Below are 22221 nucleotides of genomic sequence, written 5' to 3' on the forward strand. Positions count from 1 at the left end.
GCAGCCTTCCTGGATGCGGTTCAGGTGGTGTAGTTTTGTATCCGTGGAGCTTTACGGTGGACTCGGATCGCGTCGGAGGCTGCTGGGGAACAGCAACGTCTTTCCGTGGCCCAGTCCAAGCATGAAGGAACCTAATTAGAAGTTAATGTTTACCAGCCTGGGCTTTGTTTCCATCTGGATTACATGTTCAGAAACATGCCTGGCAACGTGCAGGCGGTAATCTGCTAGCATTTATATATTTAGGAAAAGAATGAAACGCCTTTCAAAATGTTTCTAAATGGGAGATTTTCAGCTTCAAATGTAAAAAATAAACTGATTAAATTGTTGAATGATCGATCTTTTCTCAGATTATCTCATAAACATGTTGAAAGATTTAACAAATATGTAAAGAAACATATTTTTGATAAAAGTTACAAACTGCATCTTTAAAATTGCTGCATTTATTTATATGATTCATTTGGTTTCTTTAGTAAAATACATATTTACTGTGCAGAAATAGCAGAAAATATTTAAACTCAAAGTAAATACCAAAATATATTGATGGAATATGATGGATTAGGATGGAATATGTTGGATTATGATGGAATATTATGATGGATTAGGATGGAATATGTTGGATTATGATGGAATATAATGGATTATTATGGAACATGGTGGAATATTATGATGGAATACGGTCAGATATGATGTACATGTTTGGATATGACAGAATATGATGATGGATTATGGTGGATTATGATGGAATATGGTGGATTATTATGGAAGATGGTGAAATATTATGACGGAATACGGCCAGATATGATGAATATGTTTGGAAATGACAGAATATGACGTTTCGGGGAAAGCTGCGCTCCCTGCTGCTCCCTGAGAGCCTGACAGAGTCCCTGCGCTGGGCTGCTGTGCTTGGCTGGCTCCCTGATCAGATCCAGATGTTTGTGGAGCGCGGCGGCCCCTCGCTCTGGTGCAGAGGGGTCAGAATGATGCTGGGAGTCGCATTTCTGCAGTCCGGTCCCTTTCTTTCTCTCTCTCTCTCTCTCTCTTTCTTTCTCTCTCTCTCTCTTTCTTTCTTGTGTCGGCTGAGCCTCAGCTTTACGTTTTGGGGGCTGCATTCGGTTCTGGCTTCTCGCTTCTCCTCTGCACGACTTTTATTAACTTCCTTTATAGGCAGGAGGGCAGCCTTAACTTTATATTGTTGGTAAACAGAACCAGTACAATAAACCTTTCCATTAATCACACAGACAGAATCGTTACTCATGACGAATTAAAAGCCTGACTGCAGATCAGCAGTTGTGGATATTTTCCATTCTGAGTTCCCAAACATTTCAGCACGACTTCAACATGTTCAGGTAAAAGCAGGGCCAGGCAATATGGCGGACGATAAACGGCTCATACTCGGGCCTAGAAACTTCCTAGAAGAAGCAAGGTGACTTCTGAACTAGAAAAGTCTCAAATTTGAAAGAAAAACAACAATATTTTCAGATTAATCCCAACATTTTCCTTCAGAGAAACAAGAAACCTTTCTGAGCTGCAAAAGTGAAAAAAAATTCCTGGAGTAATTTTTTGAGATTGTCAGAAATTTTCAAAATAAGGAAAATTCTGGAATTTCAATAGTCAAATATGTTTGACTTTGGAAACTCGAGAAACATCCTCGTTGTTTATTCAACAAACTAATTAATCACATAATAAACTCTATAATCTCTGTACGATTTCTCGTTTTTCTCTACCAAAAACTGGATGCATAAAGTCTTCAGTCTGGATCTTTGCTCTCAACTAGATCCTTTCAATGAAGGATAATTAGCATTAAATGCATTTTTTCCTAAAGTTACTCAAGCAAAAGTAAATCTGAGTAAACGTAGCTGGTTACTACCAAACTCTGGTCACTGCTGAGTGAAAGTTTCCTCCAACTTATTGGGATTATCTGTGTTTAAGTCGATCCTTGAGGGACACTGATGCAGCCTGAAAGTACAGCAGGATCTGTTAAAACCATGAAACCGTTTTTCACCTCGTGCCGTCGAGCCGAGCGGTTTTGCAGTCGTCTCTGAGCGTCTCTGCTTTCATTCGCCCCTCAGGACCATGCAGGCTTTGAGCTCCTCTGCAGCCCTGCAGCTTTTTGGCTTCCTGATTGGACTGAGCAGCTCCCTGGACCCCAGAGACCCCAACGCCTGCAGCCTGTGGGAGAGGTGAGGCCCAACGCGCCGGCATGTTTACGGCTCTGCGCGGCTGCTGCTTTCCACCGTTCCTGAGCTGCACGTTTCCAGTGGGATCGTTTAATGGACTCCAAGGGCCTCCGATCACCAGCTCTCTCCACCGAACTCACATTTTAACTGCTTTTCCTTGAAGGTTTCTGAGATTAACACAAGAATTTCTGGTTTTTTCTAACTGAAACTGAAATTTTACAGAAAAATATTTAAATTTCAGAGGTTGAAAGTCAAAAGTTTTTCAACTTTTCAAACTCCGAAATTTCCAAGTTGTGGATAAAAAAGAGGAGAAATAAGTTTCCACTAAAAAACTTTCTAAGAAACAAGGACATTTCTGAGTTTGAAAATCAAAAATGTTTAACTTTGGAAACTGAATCTAAAAAAATATAGAAAATATATATAAAAAATCTAGACACAATGGCATTTTTGAACTTTAAAACTCGAGAGATTTGAAAGAAAAAAAATGAAAATTTGAGAATAGAAATTTTCTTGGGAAAAAAAAGAGAAAATTTCTGAGTTTGAAAAATTTAAAAATTTGCTAGAAAAACATAGTTGAGAAATTTTCAACTTAATCTTCAGAAAAAAACTAAGAAACCTATGAGTATCTTAGTCCAAAGTCAAAAGTTTTTGACCTTTGAACTCAGAAATTTCAAGGTTTCTGTCTGGAAAATTCAAAATTAAATTCTCCAAAAAGAAATTTTGTGTCAAATGTTTGACTTTTGGAAATCTAGACAGAAAAAAAGAGGATTTTTCCACCAAGAAACATCAGTAATTTTGAGTTTAATCTAAGAAATTTTCTTGATAAGGAAAGAAAATTTCAGAGCAACAAATTCAAAAATTTACAAGAACAAAAAATCTGAAATTTCTGAGATTAATCAGAAAATGTTCGATTCCCAGCCTGGGGTCTTTCTGCATGGAGTCTCCATGTTCTCCCTGTGCATGGTGGGTTTTCTCCGGGTTCTCTGGTTTCCTCCCACAGTCCAAAAACATGACTGTTAGGTTAATTGGTCTCTCCAAATTGCCCCTAGGTGTGAGTGTGTGTGTTCATGGTTGTGTGTCCTGTGTGTCTCTGTGTTGCCCTGCGACAGACTGGTGACCTGTCCAGGGTGACCCCGCCTCTCGCCCGGTACGCCAGCTGGAGAGATACCAGCACCCCTCCCGACCCCACTGAGGGAAAAAGGGTGCAAGAAAATGGATGGATGGATGGATGGATGTTTTGATTATTTTTGGAAATTATTTTTGCTTCCTTTTGTTCTGCAATGGCCCTGATATGTTGTCGTACAACATAATTTTAAAAAATGGTCACGTATTATTCATAAAACATTTAATTTTATAGACATTTTTTTAATTTTTTCCCTTTTGTGAAAATCACAAGAATAAAACACGTTCATGCTGACATTAAACATTTTCTCTCTGTTTTAGTCCCATGTTTGTTTTCCACAGAAAGTCTTGGAATCCTATAAAAATATTCTCATTTAGAGAAAGGTTTATTATCGTTAACCTTTGCTTCGTGACCTTTTAATGGGCTGATGAGCGTAAATAAAACACCCTCCAGGCGCGACTTGCGTGATTTATTAACATTTTCTGAAAATCCATCCTGGACGGTTATTGAATTATTCCTTTGAAAGCCACAAATGAGGATCATCAAAATCATCTGGGAGTCGTGTCAGACGTTTTGCCCCTAATTCAACCAGCAGATGTGGATACATTTTCCCGTTTAACTGAATATTTTCCGGTTGAGGTTGAGGCGTGACTACTGGGTCACCAGAATCAGGACAACAGTGAATCTTTTGGGACATAAACGTCTGAACCTGTAGTCTGTTCACCAATTTGAACATTTTGGGGAAAATGACAGCATCTGCGTTATTTATTAGCTCTGTAAGGCGCAGCAGGGGATTAAAATGGCTGACTTTTCCGCCTCATAGCTCCTCAGTTAACCCCGACTGCTTCTTTAATCCCATTTTCTGCTTGTTTTTCTGCCTTTCAGCTACACCACCTCGGTGAAGGAGTCCTACTCTCACCCCTACGACCATGTGACGGAGGAGCCGTGCTCGGACCCCCGGACGTCTTACAGATGCTCCCGTCACAGGTTCTGCTTCGCCTCCTGCCCCTGACTGTCGGTCTTTATGTCCAGGCTTCCTGTCTGACTGACTGTGGGAATCTTTCAGGATCACCTATAAGACGGCGTACAGGCAGGCGGTGAAGACCGAGCACCGCAGGCGGTACCACTGCTGTCCAGGCTACTATGAGAGCGGAGGCCGATGTGTTCGTGAGTGGAACACCAACGACGACTTCAACATAAAATCGCTGATTTCTACAGACCAGATTTAAATTTTTTCTCCTCGTTTCTTTTCTTGCAATAAGTAAATTACAAATGACAGAAAATAATCAGTGCAGAACTTTGTCAAACTGTAATGTCACAGCAGTTCATGAGCTAAAAAGCTAAAATGCAGTGTGAAACAAACATGTAAAAGCTAAAATTAGCTAAAATGCTAATTATGTCAATGGCATGCTAGCTATCACTGCCATGTTGACCAGTAATCACTTTGCATTTAGTCTGTTCAGTTTAGCCTTTAGGTTAAAACTAGCTGAAAAACGAATGTTAGCTAAAATGCTGTAAATAGAAACCCTTCTTGAGAGAGTTCAAGACGGGTTTCACGTCCTCTTGAACTCTCTCTTCAAAGTTATTTTCTATTTTCCCTGTTTGTTGACTGTTGGTCTCATGCTGGTATTTAGCCTTAGATGGAGTTTCCCACGTGTGTTAAAGTTAGGGAACATGTTGAATACATTTAAAGCATGCTATTAAGTCAGTTAGGAGTAGCTTTTGTATCAAAATTAACTAACATGATCTCATTTTAGCTCACATGCTAACATTAGCATGACGGCTATCACTAGTACGTTGACCTACACTAACATACTCGTTTCAGTATAAAAAGATAATCTTAAAGCTAATATTAGTGTAAATGCTATCAGTCAGATGTTGGCTAAGAGTAACTCTCCTTTTCTTTAGGGTTGGGCGGTGTGGTTTGAAAATAAAATCATAGTTTTTAAAACTAGATCCAATTTCAATGGATTTTTTTCCCCTTCTTTTTTTCTAAAAAAAAAAAACAAAAATTACAAATGACAGAAAATAATAGATGCAGAAGACCACAGCAATTTATTAGCTAAAAAGCTAAAGGTAGCCATGCAGTGTGGAAAAAAAAACCTTGTAAAAGCTATCACTAGCTAAAATGCTAATGCTGACATTAATTCTGTCAATAGCATGCTAGCTTTCACTGCCATGTTGACCAGTAATCACTTTGCATTTAGTCTGATCACTTTAGCTTCTGTTAGCTACTATGCTAACATGTGTGCTGTCACCAGCATGTCGCTTAACCTTAATTCACGCCATTAAATCAATTAGGTTTAGCTTTTATATCAAAATTAGCTGGTTGTGGTATTTCTTTTTTCTACTTCTCAGCCTAACTTGATCTCAACTTGTCGTTTGTTTTGGCAAGTAACAAAAAGTCACACTTAAGCACAAATGTAGCAAAATCCCTTGCAAATATTTCTAAATTAGCACCAAAACTCTGATTTTGATTGCAAATAACCACAAAAACAATTGCAAAACCCTGGATGGAATGCAACTGGCAATATAATATGTCTGTAAATGTAAAATGTGCTAAAAATATAATAATAATAATTATTATTAGTTCTTAGACATATCCAGATTTATAAGTACAGTTGTACAAGTTAAAATAAAACCAGAACTGTGTATATGAATAATTATTATATTATSTGCTTATTCCATATGATAAATTTACTCTAGAATTTGATGCTTTTGTGATCTTTATTATATTTTTGTAACTGAATGATACCACAATTATCTAAATTGTGGCATCATTGTGTTTTAGGWTTTTACTCTTTTTGATTTTTTTAAAGAATCTTGGCCTCCACAGCTAATCTGTAGAAAATCTGTATAAAAATGTCTGTGTGGGAGTTGTGCCTCTTTTGCCCCCCTTTTGGCTACGCCCCTGGAAGAAAAGCTCTCTGCTTTGAAAAAGTCCTGAATCAAAACCTTGAGCTTTGCAAGCGGTGAAGCTCCAGTCCTTAAACTCTCAAAGATGCTTAGCTGACAAAATCTGAGTGACTTCTGGGTGATCAGTGTGTGTTTGCATAAATTCCTCTTTTTGAAACAGATCCAGATGTGTCAGATTAGGTTACTAGTTAATTTTGAAAAGCAGTAACTTTAACTTCCATACAAGCTACAAAGTGGTCTTCAATGTTTTTTTAAGTGTTGTAAATATTTTTCATGTCAGCAGGGAACAGATTGTTTTCCTCTCTGTGCTGTGATCGGGTACAAGAACAAATTATTCCCTCCTTCTGAACTTATTCCCAAATGGGTTCTAATAATAGTCCTGAATATTTTCCACTTTGTCATCAGAGCAGCTTTTTTGATTTCTCTGCTAATGGATGAGAATCATTCTGTGACCCGAGTCTGGATGTCGATGAATCTGTTGGAAAACACTCAACACTGCAGCAATTAGCTGCAACAGCAAACTGCTTATGGCTGTTGTGGTTTTTCACTGAAACATCTCATTTTCATAGAAAGCTGCTTTTCTTTCCCCCCACTGTGAACCGGCGCAGTTTGTGGGACATAAATAAGCCAAATTATGGGTTTGATTTTCACCAAACCTTCAGAAATTCAAACTAAAACATATCAAATGAGTTTGGCTTTCTTTACACGTAAGTCACTCAGATTTTGTCAGCTAAGCATCTTTGAGAGTTTAAGGACTGGAGCTTCACCGYTTGCAAAGCTCAAGGTTTTGATTCAGGACTTTTTCAAAGCAGAGAGCTTTTCTTCCAGGGGCGTAGCCAAAAGGGGGGCRAARGRGGCACAACTCCCACACAGACATTTTTATACAGATTTTCTACAGATTAKCTGTGGAGGCCAAGATTCTTTAAAAAAATCAAAAAGAGTAAAAWCCTAAAACACAATGATGCCACAATTTAGATAATTGTGGTATCATTCAGTTACAAAAATATAATAAAGATCACAAAAGCATCAAATTCTAGAGTAAATTTATCATATGGAATAAGCASATAATATAATAATTATTCATATACACAGTTCTGGTTTTATTTTAACTTGTACAACTGTACTTATAAATCTGGATATGTCTAAGAACTAATAATAATAATTATATTTTTAGCACATTTTACATTTACAGACATTATATTGCCAGTTGCATTAACTCACTTGGGAAAATGTCTCGTTATAAATGTACCAATAGAACAAGGAATTTTAAGGAATTATTGATTTAAAACAAGTTCCTATATGCTACTGAAAGTTATTTTTAAGTTAAAATCAAGGAAATTTATGCCTGAAAACTAAAATAAATTTGTTAAGAATGATCTCAGAAATCTTTTTGACAAAAACTTAGAAATTTCTGGATTTGAAAAGTCGAATATTTTCCAAAGATTATACAAAAAGTCACAATAAAATAAATCTAAACTGTAATGAAAAACCCCAAACTATTAAAACTCTTCTTCTGCCATTGGTCCAGTCCTTCCAAAGCATGATGCTGCCACCACCATGTTTCCACATTCCAGTCAGATCGGCCCGTGAAGCATCTAGATTTGAAGATCTGGACGGTAAAAACGGCGTTTCTCCGCTCTGCAGTGGAAAACGCTGTGAGGAAAAGCAGAGACGGTCTGGGCTGCAGCTTCAACCCGACTCCGTTTCCTTTGTCCTCAAACATAAACGCTTCGAATGAGAAGCCAGGCTCGCAACGTGTCATCTTCTCCAGAAAGCAGCACTTTTAATTATTCCAAACACGTCTAATTACATGTAATCACACTTACCTCTTAGGTCTGATGACACGTCAAGAGGTCGTTTCCACAGGCTGGCGAGGAAAAGGGAGAAAATAATCAGTGAAATTGTTGTTGTGCAAGAAACCAAATACAGATTTGTGGTGAATAATCATCTGCTGAATGTTTGTGAAAGGAACGTTTGTGAGGAAGTTTAATTTCGCTTCCAGCAGATTTGTTTTACTCACAAAGACGATTCAGAAAGAGACAAAATGTCGAAGTTTATTCATAAAATACATTTACAACACAAATGTTTACGTCAGCAGAGTTACAGGCTTTAAAAACAAATTTGAGCAGCTCGACTTTACCGACATTTTCAAGTGAAATGGACAAAAACGGTAACGGAGAACCAACCTGCAAAGCAAAGAACCAACAAAAATGCATCTTTAAATCACTTTTTATTTTTTATCATGGAATAATTGCAACATTTTTCCTCAGCAGATTGACATTTTAATCTGTAATTTTCCCCATAAAGAGAATTTATCCATCCTCTTTTCACAAACGTCTTACATTTTTCTTCATTTCAAAACAACAAATTTACTATAAAACATTATAAGTTGTCTTTTTCTTTAAAGATCTAGTAATATTAGCAGCTCTGACAGCTTTGTTTAGATGAAATAAAGAGTAAAATGTATTTTTCTCGCATCCCACTGAGGAATAATAATACATATTTTTATTCTTTTATCTATTATTGTAGGGATTAAATGCTGCTTCTCGTCTCCGTGCAGCTTTTGCAACGCCTCATGCTGAATTAGAAATAAATTTCCATTACATTGCTGTGTGATGGTTTAAAAATGAAACGTATTAAATCACTGATGTGTGTGTTTCTGATCGACAGCTCACTGCAGTAAGGAGTGCGTCCACGGCCGCTGCGTCGCTCCCAACCGCTGCCAGTGTGAGAGAGGATGGCGAGGCGACGACTGCTCCAGCTGTGAGGCTCATTTTTAAGATTTTTTGGACACATGACTGCATAATTTGACAATTAGGAAATAAATTTACTTGATGGAAATTAAAATTTATGATAGTTTACTAGAAAAAAAGTACATTTCTGCCAAAAAACTTCAGAAATTTTCTAGGAAAATCAGAAATTTATAAGTGAAATAAAAAAAAAAAAACTCAGAAATATTGAGATTAATCTTGGAAATATTTGAAACAATTGTTTTAGTTTAATTTCCAAACATAAAAATCATTAAAAAAATTAAAACATTTTTAACAAGAAATTTCCAAGTTTCTTTCTAGCAAATCTTTGGGAATTTAATCCTAATAAAAAGTTTCGTTTTTGGATGGAAAAAAAAAAACTACTACTATTTGGCTAACATAAAAAAAACACAATTTTGCAGATGCAGCGTTTCCATTAAGTAGAAACTCAACTAAAATCACACATGAATAAGTTTTGTTCACGTGAAAAGTCATTAAAAAACATTCTGCTCCATCATCCTCCAGCTACTTCCTGTCGTCTTCTTTGTGGTTTCTGGCAGTAGCAACATCCGGTTGTGAAATTGTGCCAAAAACTGTTTCCATTGCAAGTTTAGAAAAATGAACCCATTTCGATGGGGCCAAAGAAAACACCCCATCCTGTCACCAAAACGTTTCATCGACAAATGAGATTTTGTCAAAACTGGTTTCCATTTAGCAAATTTAGTTTTGAAATGTCAAATCGTGTGATTATATGATCAATGGAAACAAATTACAAATATGAAATGGAAACTCAGCTACAGGTAAAACCAACATAAACAAGCCAAGTGGAGCTTCCTGCATCCATCACTTCCCAACAGGAGGTTTTCTGTTGGAAAGCAGCAGGGGAGCATGACGCCATGAACCACCCAGCGCTCCGTTCATGTTATGAAACTCTTTAATTCACTCCTCTGCTCAGAATAAACTGTAAAAATAGGCCAGTTTTTAGGGTATTGTAGAGGATAAGGCTGAATGTGTGGCGGTTATGTAACGCTCAGCTCTGACCCACAGCCACGTTTTCCACAGGATGATGTTTCCCTCCTGGAAATGAAGTTTTCCACTACCTTTTCTCCTCAGTCAGCTGGGTCAATAGTACACTGCGTTTCTCTTTCCTCTGGTTTCTCTCTCTTTTTTCCCCCTCTCCCATTATTTTGCAAAACTCTCAAATTAGCTGCAGCGTGTAGCGGGAGGAGGGGAAATGGAAAATGTGACCCCACTCTCCTTCTCCTCTTACTCCGCCTTCCAAACCCTCACTTAACTTGTCGTTCTGCGTCTCCGTTTTCTCCTCGGCTCTTCTGTAACGTTTTCGCCCGAATACGAGCCGACGCTTCCTGTTTGCCTGCGTGTTTCACTTCTCTGGCTGCGGGAAAGAGGAGAGGGTCCCCATGTTTTCATACGTGGTGAAGATTTAAGACGTGGCCACAGTGTGCTCTGCTTTACGAGCAATAAAACGCGTTTTGGAAACGGAGAGATGGTGTAAAGCTTGGAAGTGTCGCGTCGCTCACCAAACCAGCACCGAGGATCGTTTATGGAGCTCGTATTCGAGAGCAAACCAGCCAAGATAAAACCCTGAGGGTTTAATTAATTATGCCAGAGGGAATTATTGTGAGTTTTTATGCAAATTCTGCTTTGGATCAATCTTAAAATTCTCCCAAATTCAGTGCAGAAGTTCTTTATTTATCTCAAGGGGGAATTAAATGTTGTCAGATCATCCAAGTATCTTCAGAGATTCACTGCGGTTGGTGATGCTGTTGACGACCTCCAGTAGCAGTCAGTGTTCCAATAAACACAGGGCCTCTGACTGAAGACTGATGCTGTATGAGTCTCATCATGACATGCTAACCGTAGCGACGATATTTCATAGCATCACGTCCTGGATGACCTCATCTGTTGGCTAGCACTGCTAACCCACCTCCTTTGCTTTTGCCACTCCTCTTTAAATTGGTCTGGTTAGAAAACCTCCATTTTCTCTTCCCCTGGGATTGTGAGGAAATAATTGTCCAAACCCCCCAAAAAATTATGAATAAAAGCTAAGAAAAAGAACAAAGAACGTGATCTGCAGCTCTCACTGGAGCGGTTCGCAGCCGAGTGTGAAGCGGCCGGGATGAGGCTCAGTGCTTCCAAATACGAGGCCATGGTCTTGAGCCGGAAAAGGGTAGAGTGCCTTCTCCGGGTCAGGGGGGTCGTCCTGCCTCAAGTGGAGGAGTTTAAGTATCTGGGGATCTTGTTCACGAATGAGGGAAGAAGGGAGCGGAAGATCGACAGGCGGATTGGGGCAGCGTCTACTGTGAAGCAGGCGCTGTACCGGTCCGTCCTGGTGAAGAGAGAGCTGAGCCAAAAAGCGAAGCTCTCGATTTACCGGTCGATCTACGTTCCCACCCTCATCTATGGTCATGAGCTTTGGGTCATGACCGAAAGAACGAGATCACGGGTACAAGCGGCCGAAATGGGTTTCCTCCGCAGGGTGGCTGGGCTCTCCCTTAGAGAGAGAAGCTCGGTCATCCGGGAGGGACTCAGAGTAGAGCCGCTGCTCCTCCACGTCGAGAGGAGCCAGTTGAGGCTCGGGCATCTGGTCAGGATGCCTCCTGGACGCCTCCCTGGTGAGGAGTTCAGGTCCCACCGGGAGGAGGGGAGACCCAGGACACGCTGGAGGGACGATGTCTCTCTATGGCCTGGGAACACCTTGGGGTTCCTGGAGGAGCTGGAAGAAGTGGCTGGGAAAAGGGAAGTCTGGGCCTCCCTTCTGAAGCTGCTGCCCCCACAACCCGACCCCGGATAAGAGGAAGAAAATGGAGGGATGGATGGATGGATGGAAAAAGAACAAATTCAGCCCAACATAGCAGAGCTACGCTAACACGCTGCCGCCATGAGCTGGTTGAGTTTTCATCCCAATCCTGCTTTGGGCGTAAAGTTGGACTTTACTAAAACGAAAAGCAACCTCCCTCATATTGGAGTAAAAAATTAAGAGTACATTAGTGGACGTCTGCTTCACGTTTAAAGGGTTTTCAAAGTTAGCAAAAAAATTAGCTTTGCTTTTAACAGTTTAGCTGAATGTGAGCGAGAACAAAAGAGTTTTTTCAGTTGCTCTTTAACGGTTATTAATTAATAATTCCTACTTTTCCAGGTTAGAGGAGTTTTTCTACCGCAGCAGCTTTGATTCATCTTTTTGACCTCCAGCTCAACAGTCAAGGGGTTCATATGTAAATATTTAAGACTATGTCATGTATGAATGTGACACGGTGTGGATTAGAGAAAAAACAGTTTTATGTAGCATTAATACCAACTCTGGAAAAAGAACAGCTCAAATAAATCCATAAAAATCCCAAAATTAATTCAACATGTCTGCTGTTAATAAACGTGTGGCTGTAGCTGGGTGTTCGGTTCCGGTCCGTTTTTTTCTGGCGCTGGTTCTCAGCGGCAGTCGGAGCCTGGATCTGGAGAAGGTCTGTATAAACATAACCCGCTCCAGTTGAGATCCTCATCACTCAACCTGCCGCGCTGTGAGCTGTGCCCACACAGAGACCCGGAGAAGCTGTGATTCTTTATAAACAGCAGGCGGCAGCGCGCCGTAAACACCGTGGGGGTTCGCTTTGGCCCTAATTTGGCTCCATTCTGCACTCCGACGGATCGCCGGCGGAGATTATTGGGTTTTTAACGTCATGGTCCAAACCAGATGTTTACATGCACCTGATACAAAGATACTGAAGTTAAATCAGAACAAGCTTCTGGTTTTAGCTTAGCAGGGTTGGGTAGCAACTTGGGTAACTTTTTAGAAACATGTATGTGAACATGCACCGATTCCATCCATCCATCCATCCATCCATCCATCCATTTTCTTTCACCCTTGTCCCTCAGTGGGGTCGGAAGGGTTGCTGGTGCCCATCTCCAGCTGGCGTGCCGGGCGAAAGGCGGGGTCACCCTGGACAGGTCGCCAGTCTGTCACAGGGCAACACAGAGACACACAGGACACACAGGACACACAACCATGCACACACACACTCACACCTAGGGGCAATTTGAAGAGGCCAATTAACTGTGGGAGGAAACCGGAGTACCCAGAGAAAACCCACCATGCACAGGGAGAACATGCAAACTCCATGCAGAAAGACCGGGGCCGGGAATCGAACCCAGAACCTTCTTGCTGCAAGGCAACAACTCTACCAACTGCGCCACTGTGCAGCCTGCACCGATTCCACCGGCAGATTATTTCACTTGTAACTAGGAGTTTGGGATAATGCCCAAAAATTACATCACCATATACACTGCTCAAAAAAATAAAGTGAACACTTAAACAACACAATATAACTCCAAGTAAATCAAACTGCTGTGAAATCAAACTGTCCACTTAGGAAGCAGCACTGATTGACAACATGGACCCTCGTCGGGTCAATCAGTGTTGCTTCCTAAGTGGACAGTTTGATTTCACAGCAGTTTGATTTACTTGGAGTTATATTGTGTTGTTTAAGTGTTCCCTTTATTTTTTTGAGCAGTATATATTTAAAATACCTCAACAATGATCACAGATGATATTCCACATTTTCAGCATTTTCTTTATTTTTCGTGTGGATGTCGATTTTTTTATATACAGATCTGGAGACCTGTTAAAATTATTAGTTTATCTGATTTTGCTCTTTATATTAATATGTTTGAGTAAAATGAACATTGTTCTTTTATTCTATGAACTACTGACATGTATTGTCTTTTATTAATTAGCAGAAAATAAGATGCAGCTCCTTCATACCTGAAATAATACAAAGAAAACACGTTGATGTTCATTTAGAAACAACAACATTGATGTTTTAACTCAGAAATCAATACTTGGTGGAAAAACCAGGTCCAGTTCTGTGGACTCTTCATTTTTTCTATATTTTTAACTTTTCATAACTTAAAAAATATTCATTTATAAATATATACAAAATCCCACAATATGTTAAATGTGTCAAAGAAAATACAAAATAAATAGAAATCAGCTAACGCATGGAAATAAAAATACTTAAATTGTTATATTGTGAGGGCTGCACAGTGGCGCAGTTGGTAGAGCTGTTGCCTTGCAGCTCGAAGGTTCTGGGTTTGATTCCCGGCCCCGGTCTTTCTCCATGGAGTCTCCATGTTCTCCCTGTACATGGTGGGTTTTCTCCAGGTACTCCGGTTTCCTCCCACAGTCCAAAAACATGACTGTTAGGTTAACTGGCCTCTCCAAATTGCCCCTAGGTGTGAGTGTGTGTGTGCATGGTTGTGTGTCTCTGTGTCACACTGGCGACCTGTCCAGGTGACCCCGCCTTTCGCCCAGAACGCCAACTGGAGAGGCAGCAGCACCTCCTGACCCCACTGAGGGACAAGGTGTTAGAAAATGGATGGATGTTATATTGTGATTAACGTTAGTTTTACAGGATGTTTAAAAAGTGCTTCCCCCTCATGTTTTTCTTTAATCGCAAACATGTGCAAAACTAATATTACAAAACTAATATATCACCCACGTTTTTTACTGGTTTTATCTTGACTCAGCCCCAAAGTAACAAAACATTTTCCTGTGTTATGAGTGAAATAATCTGCCAATGGAACCAGTATTTTTTGTCAATATCAGGTAATTATTGACTTAAAACAACCTCCTGCATCTTACTGAAAAGCTACTTGCAAGATACTTTTGTCTTTTTTCAAGTGCACAAGAAACTGGACCAAAAGTTCTTGGTAAGGTTTTGTGTTTTTACAGTGCAGCTGCAGACGACAAGGTGTGATGAAAACACAAACGACCTGCAGCTCAGACTGACTGTTGCTCCCAAACGGAGGATCGTTCAGCTTGAAATCTGTGGAATCGTTCTTGTCGCCCCTCCATGAGTTTCGTCAGCGTTACTGGAGATCATGTGTTCTCAGTGAAAACGCAACGCAGTTGAAGTAACTGAGCAGAAATCTGAAGAATGCAGCTCTGACCAATCTGAGGACTTTTCATCATGAACTGAAATCCAAAACTTGTGTGAAACTCTGCGAGGAAGCAAACTCCTCCAGAGCCAATCTGTGATAGTCGCCGCCAGGAGCTCGTCTTTCCTGAAGCCCTCGTGTGTTTCGGTCGGTAATCCGACACCGCAGCGACTCTAATCCTCCTGTTTCTGCTACAAGAGCAGCAGACGCCAAGTCCGTCACCGCTTTTCTGAAACTAATCTGATGCTTGTCTGACATGAGGTCGTAAACTCCTGCTGGGCGAGACAGACTGCGACTGAGAAGAATTAAAAAAAAAACATTCAAATGACCAAGAAATCCCTGCAGGAAAGATGCAAAGATAACACAGATCTTCAAGTTGTTAGATTTCAACATGGGAAAACAACAAAGGGCTACAAAACAACTAAAGCTGCAGTATGTAACTTTTATGAAGAATGTTTTATTTTAGAAGTAAACATGTCCCTCTCACCACGTTGTGACAGTTTGTCATGAGACAGATAATCTGTGAAAAGATCGATTTCCTCCATCTCCTCTCTGAGCTGCTATTGCCACCAAATGCACCAAAATCAGCCAATCAGAGCCAGGAGGACGGTTTTAGCGCTGTCAATCAACCCCAACCACTCGCTGCTAAATGTGCTAATGTTGAAGAAACAACTTACTGTTCCAGTAAAAGTGTCTATCTGCCATCAATGGTGGCTACGCTAACTAGCTACAGCATAAAGTTAAAGGGATTTATTATGCAAAATTTTATGCTTCCATTTAGATTTCTACGGATCTAAAAAACACCCATGAAATTATTGGTTTTTGGCAATAAGTTCAAGTTTTTTGGTGTCTGGAAAATGAGCCATTTCAAAAACTTACAGAATGTAAAGTCACAAAACGGCAACCAGTAACTGCAGTAAAGCCCTCCCCGTTACCTAGCAATCCCAGCTGAGCTCCAGCATGTCTGGTCAGCTGGTTTTATTACTGTTTGCGCTGTACAATGGCTGCTGGAAAACACAAGTGTTTTTGCTGTTGACTTACCACCCAGAAACCAGGTGATTGGTGATCGGCCGATACTTACAAGTGAAGCTGATCTTATTTCCAGATCTTCTGTCCCTGAGCAACATAAGATCTAAAAATCAGCCACTGTCCTCTTCTGCTCTGCAGTGAGAAATGTTTGACTCACCTCACTGTTGCCAACTCAGAGACTTTCTACCTACATTTAGTGACATTTCAAACAAAACAGTTGGCATTAGCCAAAACTGGAATCGGCAGGTCAGGCTTTTTAAAGATCCAAACACTTACTGCATTCTTTCTGGTTGTGCAGCAGGCTCTACTAATGCTTCTCAAAGCTGTGTGCTTGTATAACTGTGCATCTGTTTGCATTGACTTCGTAACCAAACTGTTGGTGGGGAAGCTGCGGCGCCGTACTTACCGCTGCGTTTGTGTCCTTCAGCCTGCGACGACAGACGCTGGGGTCCAGACTGCCAGAAGGAGTGTAAGTGTCAGAACGGCGCGCTCTGCGACCCGGTCAGGGGCGTCTGCCAGTGTCCGCCCGGCTTCATCGGACGCCTCTGCGAGGACTCGTGTCCGGCCGGGACCTTTGGGAAGGGCTGCCAGCAGAGGTGCAAGTGTGGCAACGGAGGATCCTGCAACAAAGCAACAGGGGAATGCAGCTGTCAGAAGGGATTCACCGGGACTTTGTAAGTTCAGCAACACGAGGAAACAGAGATGGGAAAATGAAAACCTGTGTGAGAAAAACATCAGATGCATGAATGACTTCCAAAAAATGCAGTTTTGTCACTTTAATGCTCTTTTTCAAGTTAAAAGACAAAACGCATTATTTCACAAATAACGTGAGGAAATTGTCTTGTTATAATAAATTTATCTGCCGATGAAACTAGAACTTCATCCATCCATCCATTTTCTTTCACCCTTGTCCCTCAGTGGGGTCGGGAGGGTTGCTGGTTCCTCTCCAGCTAACGTTCCGGGCGAGAGGCAGGGTCACCCTGGACAGGTCGCCAGTCTGTCGCAGGGCAACACAGAGACACACAGGAAACACAACCATGCACACACACACTCACACCTAGGGAGAATTTGGAAAGGCCAATTAACCTGACAGTCATGTTTTTGGACTGTGGGAGGAAACCGGAGTACCCGGAGAAAACCCACCATGCACAGGGAGAACATGCAAACTCCATGCAGAAAGACCGGGGCTGGGAATCGAACCCAGAACCTTCGTGCTGCAAGGCAACAGCTCTACCAACTGCGCCACTGTGCAGCCGAAACTAGAACTTTTTCATCAATATTATTGAAGTATTAACTTTAAACAAGCTCATATATCTAGCTAAAAAGACACATGTAAGTTAGTCTAGTCTTATTTAAGATATTTGCACAAGAAACTAGACCAAGATCCTCGTCTATTATTTGTCTAGACTGTCTAGCTTTCTCTACACTGATTCTACAGCGTGGAAAACGTGTTTATTGTGTCACAGGAGAAACTCAAGAAAATGTTTCATCTTTCTGATTGGCTGCCAGTGAAATTTATTCAGTTGGTTTGATCCTGAAGCTGGAAGTGGAAAAGTTTCTGATGAGGAAAAGGCCGAAGGAACCGTCCAGCGGAGAAACCTGCTGCAAAACATTCCACTGTGGTGGAGAATTATCTGGTTAAATATTCACAGCAGAACTCATTGCCAACTAAAACCACATTAATTTAAATTTTTTATTTTTTTATTTTACTTTACATATTTTGCAGTATCGTCTGTTTGGAGGCCTCCACTGTAGAGCTCACACAAATTTCTGTGCATCAGTCAGAAACATGTTAAAATACTTTTTTTAACAAGCTGATTATTCAACTTTTGAACCATCGGAGGATGAAACTCCATCCGAGACCCTTCAGAGTTCATCAAAACCCTGAATAAAAGCTTTTATGCTGAGGTTTGGGCTGCAGGGTGGGGCAGTGGTTAGCATTTTAGTTTGCAATTGGAGGTCTTGGCGTCACCAAGTTTCCATAGCAACCACGTAACATAAAGCCGCAGCGTTTTCTAAACATCTGTGGGGATTTCATCTAGGACCGGGTTTGATGTGAAACAATGGATGATTGTGTGGAAAAGCACCTCAGTGCCACTGTAAAGTACAGAGTCAGAGATGTGATGCACCGGGAAATACCGAAACTTTAACAGCAAAGTCAAATTAAAGACAGAAAATTTAGAGTTTTGTAGTTCAGGCGCATTTTTCTAAACATCTGTAAAAACAGAAAAAGGCTCCAGAGTCAGAAAGTTGGACGTTTTTCAAGAAAATTTGTCAGATTAATCTCAACATTTCAGTTTTTTTCTCGCAAGTTTTTGACTTTTCAACCAGAACTGAAAAATTTCCAAATTTTTTCAAGAAATTTCAGAGATTAATCTCAAAGTTTCTTTTTTTTTTTTTACTCCTCTTTTTCTTCCTAACCATGTTGGCCCTGATGCACTGACAGAAAACAGAAATAATAAATAAAATGCACTAAAATAATGTTATTTCGCAGTTTCTCTCCCACTACTTATGAAAATAATGTTGTAATATTTCGAGGACTCAACATTTATTTCAATAAAAAAAAAACAACAAGTGCCATAAATGTTTTGTTTCCCTAACAATTCTGGTAAACAAATGTCACTAAAATTCTTATTTTCACATTAATCTCAATTTTAAAGAAACTTTAAAGAGAAACTGCTGTTTTAAACCTACTTGTTGTTGGGGGTCACCAAGTTTCCATAGCAACCAGGTAACGTAAAGCTGAAGAGTTTCCTAAAGGTCACCGTCATGTGCACGTAGTTTTTCTCTCTCAGCTTTTTGTTTGGCTGCACAATAACTCTATGAAAAGTTTATGTTTTTGTGCATTTAAATGAATTTTTTAGTAATTGTTTTTAACATCCTGAAGCATAAAAGTATCAAATTAAACGAGGTTGTAGTCAGAGGTGGGTAAACTACCTAAAGGTTTTACATAATAGCAAAAAACAAATACTCCAAAAAGTTTTTTTTTTTTTTTTTTCCCCCAAAGAGTTACTCAAGTAAATATAAAAACTGCCAAACCGGGTGCAATCTATTTTTAAGACTTTAAATCAAGGCTCTTTGTAGCCTCGCATAAAACCCCTTGTGTTATTTACAGCTGTGGAGCCGCTCAGGTTGGATGTGTGGATCTCAACATTTCCATTTTCAGAGCTAAAATGAACACAGTCTACTTCCTGATTTGGTGTGAGGCATCTTTAAAGCACTCCAGGTGTTTCTTCAGGGAGACGCTTCATCACATACCGCTTCATTATCTTAATTTCCCCTCTAGGTAAGTCAGACGCGGAGGGGCTGTTATTCGTTTCTCCAACTTAATTTGAAGATGGAAAGACACCCCGATGGTCTGCTCCATGACTCATCCGTTACGCCCAGCTTTTAGCCGCCCCAGAAGACAAGTAAACAAAACTCTTCCCCACAACGCATTTACAGAGAGAGCCATCATCCTGCCAGTTTCAAACCTCAGCACCTCTCACTTTCAGGGAGGAAAAAGCAGAAACTTGGCAACAGGGAGGACGAGACACAGCCCTGTAGAGAGTTACGAATATTTGAAAAGTGTCCATTTTTACCTCCGGGATGCGTTTCATCCAAACGGCCTTAAAAGCGGCTGATGGGACAGAAAACATGCACTGAAAGCATCAACGGAAGCCGCGTTTCCGTTACACATGTTCAAAAATATTTCAGTATTTTCGCTAATGTCGAAAAAAAAAAAACACAATTTAGCAATTGCGGTGTTTAAATTAAATAAGTAAAGATATAAAAATCACACGTGAATAACTTTGTTCAGGCAAAAAAATAATTAAAAAACATCCTCCAACTACTTCCTGCCATCTTCTTCTTCGTGGTTTTCATTGACGGCAACATCCGGTTGTTGATCACGTGACTCGTGTGATATGAAAAAAGTGTTTTCATTGCAGTTTTACGAAATAAATCAGTTTCGATACGAGTGAAAAACCACTTCATCCTAGCGTCAAATCTTTTAGATCTAAAAACAAGTTTGTTTGTTTTTTTTTTTGTGTTTCTTTCCGCGAAATTATTTTCTGAATTGTAGTTTGCGCAATTCTATGCGCAGCTCATGTAGCTAACGAAACGAATGCATTAGAACTGAGAAATTGATCATGGAAAAAAAAGTATAAAAATTTTTTCTCTAGGATGAGGTGTTTTTTTTTTTTGTCTGTATCAAAATTAGTGTTCTTCGCAAAACAGTAATTAAACATTTTTTAGGATCACACCAGTCATATAATCAACAACCGGATGTTACTACTGGTGAAGAAGAACGACAGGAAGTGGTAGGAGGATGATGCATGTTTTCTTCAGTGAGTTATTGTGTGAAAATACTCAATCACGTGTGATTTTAATCCTCTTTCTCATTTAATTGAAACACCACAATTTGAAAGGGTGTTTTTCCTACATTAGCAGAAATTCAACAAAGTTTTCTCCCTCCTAATTGACATTGATTCAGAGACTCAGCACCTCAACTTGGTTTAAAAATACAAGACACAAACACTGACTCTATTCCTCAGGAATGTCCCCAACCTTTAGCCAGATCATGCACTGACAGTCTGTCTCCGTCTCTCCGTCACTCCTGCAGCTGTGCGAAGACGTGTAAAGGCTCCTGCCAGCCCAGATGCCCCTGCCAGAACGAGGGCCGCTGCAAGGGCAACGGGGTCTGCGCCTGTCTGGCTGGGTGGACGGTACGTTCCCATCATCCCACTGTGATCGATAAGACAGATTGTGCGGATTAAAGGTCTGGATTTTGTCCTGTAACACCAGCTTGGATCTAACATCCAGTATTGTTTGGCAGGGTTCGATCTGCACGGAACAATGTCCAGAGGGAAGGTTTGGGAAAAACTGCTCCGAGGAGTGTGTTTGCCACAACGGCGCTAAATGTGACCCTTTAACTGGACGCTGCCAGTGTAGAGAGGGTTTCACTGGCAACAGGTGGGTTTGGAGAAAAGTCTGGGACGTTTTTAGGTGATAGTGCACGAAGCTATGGACGTCTTGGCATTTCAAACAGTCACATCAGGGATCCCTCAAGGCTCTATTCTCATATCCTTTTTATTTAATCTCCATATAATCCGTCTACTCAGATTGCACCATATGCAGATGATTCACAGCTTTACATTTAGACGTTTCCACAGAACTACAGAGTAAAAAACAAGGTTAAGAACCACGGAGCATGTCTGACTGATTTGTTACTATGGACTAAGAGCACAAATCTAGCAGACTTGTAAAATAAGGGCATAATCACGTGTTTATTCAAGAATACCTTTTTAAAATCTTATAGTTTTTAAGGCACTGAATGATATTTGGCTGAATTCAGGTTTAACCAGGCAGCATTTTGTTTTGAAAGTTGGACATTTTCTGTGTTTCGAAAGTTAAAATTTCTTGACATTTGTAAACTCAGAAATTTACAAGTTATTTTCTTGAAAATTTCATGGATTATTCTCAAAATTTCTTTCTAGCAATTTTTTGGGACAATTTGGAACACTGACATTTTCTACTTTTTTTCTAGAAATTTTTTTACATTAATTTAAAAATTTCAGAATTTTGTTCTTGCAAATTTTTGACTTACCAAACTCAGAAATGTCAACTTTTTTGTAGAAAATTCCCTGGATTAATCTCACAATTTCAGAATTTCTTTCTATCATTTTTTTTGACATTTGGAACACAGAATTTTTCTAATTTTTAGTTATTTCTGAGATTAATCTCAATATTTCTGACTTGTTTCTAGCAAATTTTCAACTTATCAAACTCAGAAATGTCCAGCAGTTTGTGCATCCAGATCTAAACCTTCAGCTTGTTTTTTCTGGAGATCAACAGGATCCATCTGTTTCGTCCTTCAGGTGTAACGAGGAGTGCACCGCAGGTACCTATGGCCAGGACTGTAAAGGTGTGTGCAACTGTGCAAACGGCGCGCGCTGCTTCAACATCGACGGCAGCTGTTTCTGTGAGCCCGGATTCAGCGGGCCGCAGTGCAGGAACCGGATGTGTGGACCTGGGAACTACGGCATGCACTGCGAACACAAATGTCTCTGTGAGGAGAAACACACTCTGAGGTGGGAAGACCTGAACGTCAGCGTCTAGCTGACCTTTCAACCTGAGTGAAGTTCTTGTTTTCTTTGTTTGTGCCGCTATCATTTATATGTAAATGTTTCCAGAGGTCATGAAAGGTCACCCAGTCCTCCTTCAAATCAGACAAATTTCGTCAATCGACTCAGCAAAACGTTTGTGTTACATTTGTGCAGCAAAACTTTTCGTT

The 22221-nt window shown here is 40.2% G+C and overlaps 1 protein-coding gene across 1 annotated transcript in view; it reads left to right on the forward strand.

Annotated features, from left to right (window-relative positions):
- pear1 (platelet endothelial aggregation receptor 1) overlaps positions 1–22221 on the forward strand; it is a 61449-nt gene that overhangs the window by 27436 nt on the left and 11792 nt on the right. The window contains exons 2-9 of the mRNA XM_008430708.2: positions 2070–2180; positions 4186–4287; positions 4367–4467; positions 8887–8979; positions 16375–16621; positions 20551–20653; positions 20764–20900; positions 21806–22018. Coding sequence (XP_008428930.1) covers positions 2074–2180; positions 4186–4287; positions 4367–4467; positions 8887–8979; positions 16375–16621; positions 20551–20653; positions 20764–20900; positions 21806–22018 — 1103 coding nt within the window. The 5' untranslated portion in view covers positions 2070–2073. The remainder of the gene's footprint in view (positions 1–2069; positions 2181–4185; positions 4288–4366; positions 4468–8886; positions 8980–16374; positions 16622–20550; positions 20654–20763; positions 20901–21805; positions 22019–22221) is intronic.

The sequence above is a fragment of the Poecilia reticulata genome, linkage group LG16, assembly GCF_000633615.1.
Source record: "Poecilia reticulata strain Guanapo linkage group LG16, Guppy_female_1.0+MT, whole genome shotgun sequence".
NCBI classification, from domain to species: domain Eukaryota; kingdom Metazoa; phylum Chordata; class Actinopteri; order Cyprinodontiformes; family Poeciliidae; genus Poecilia; species Poecilia reticulata.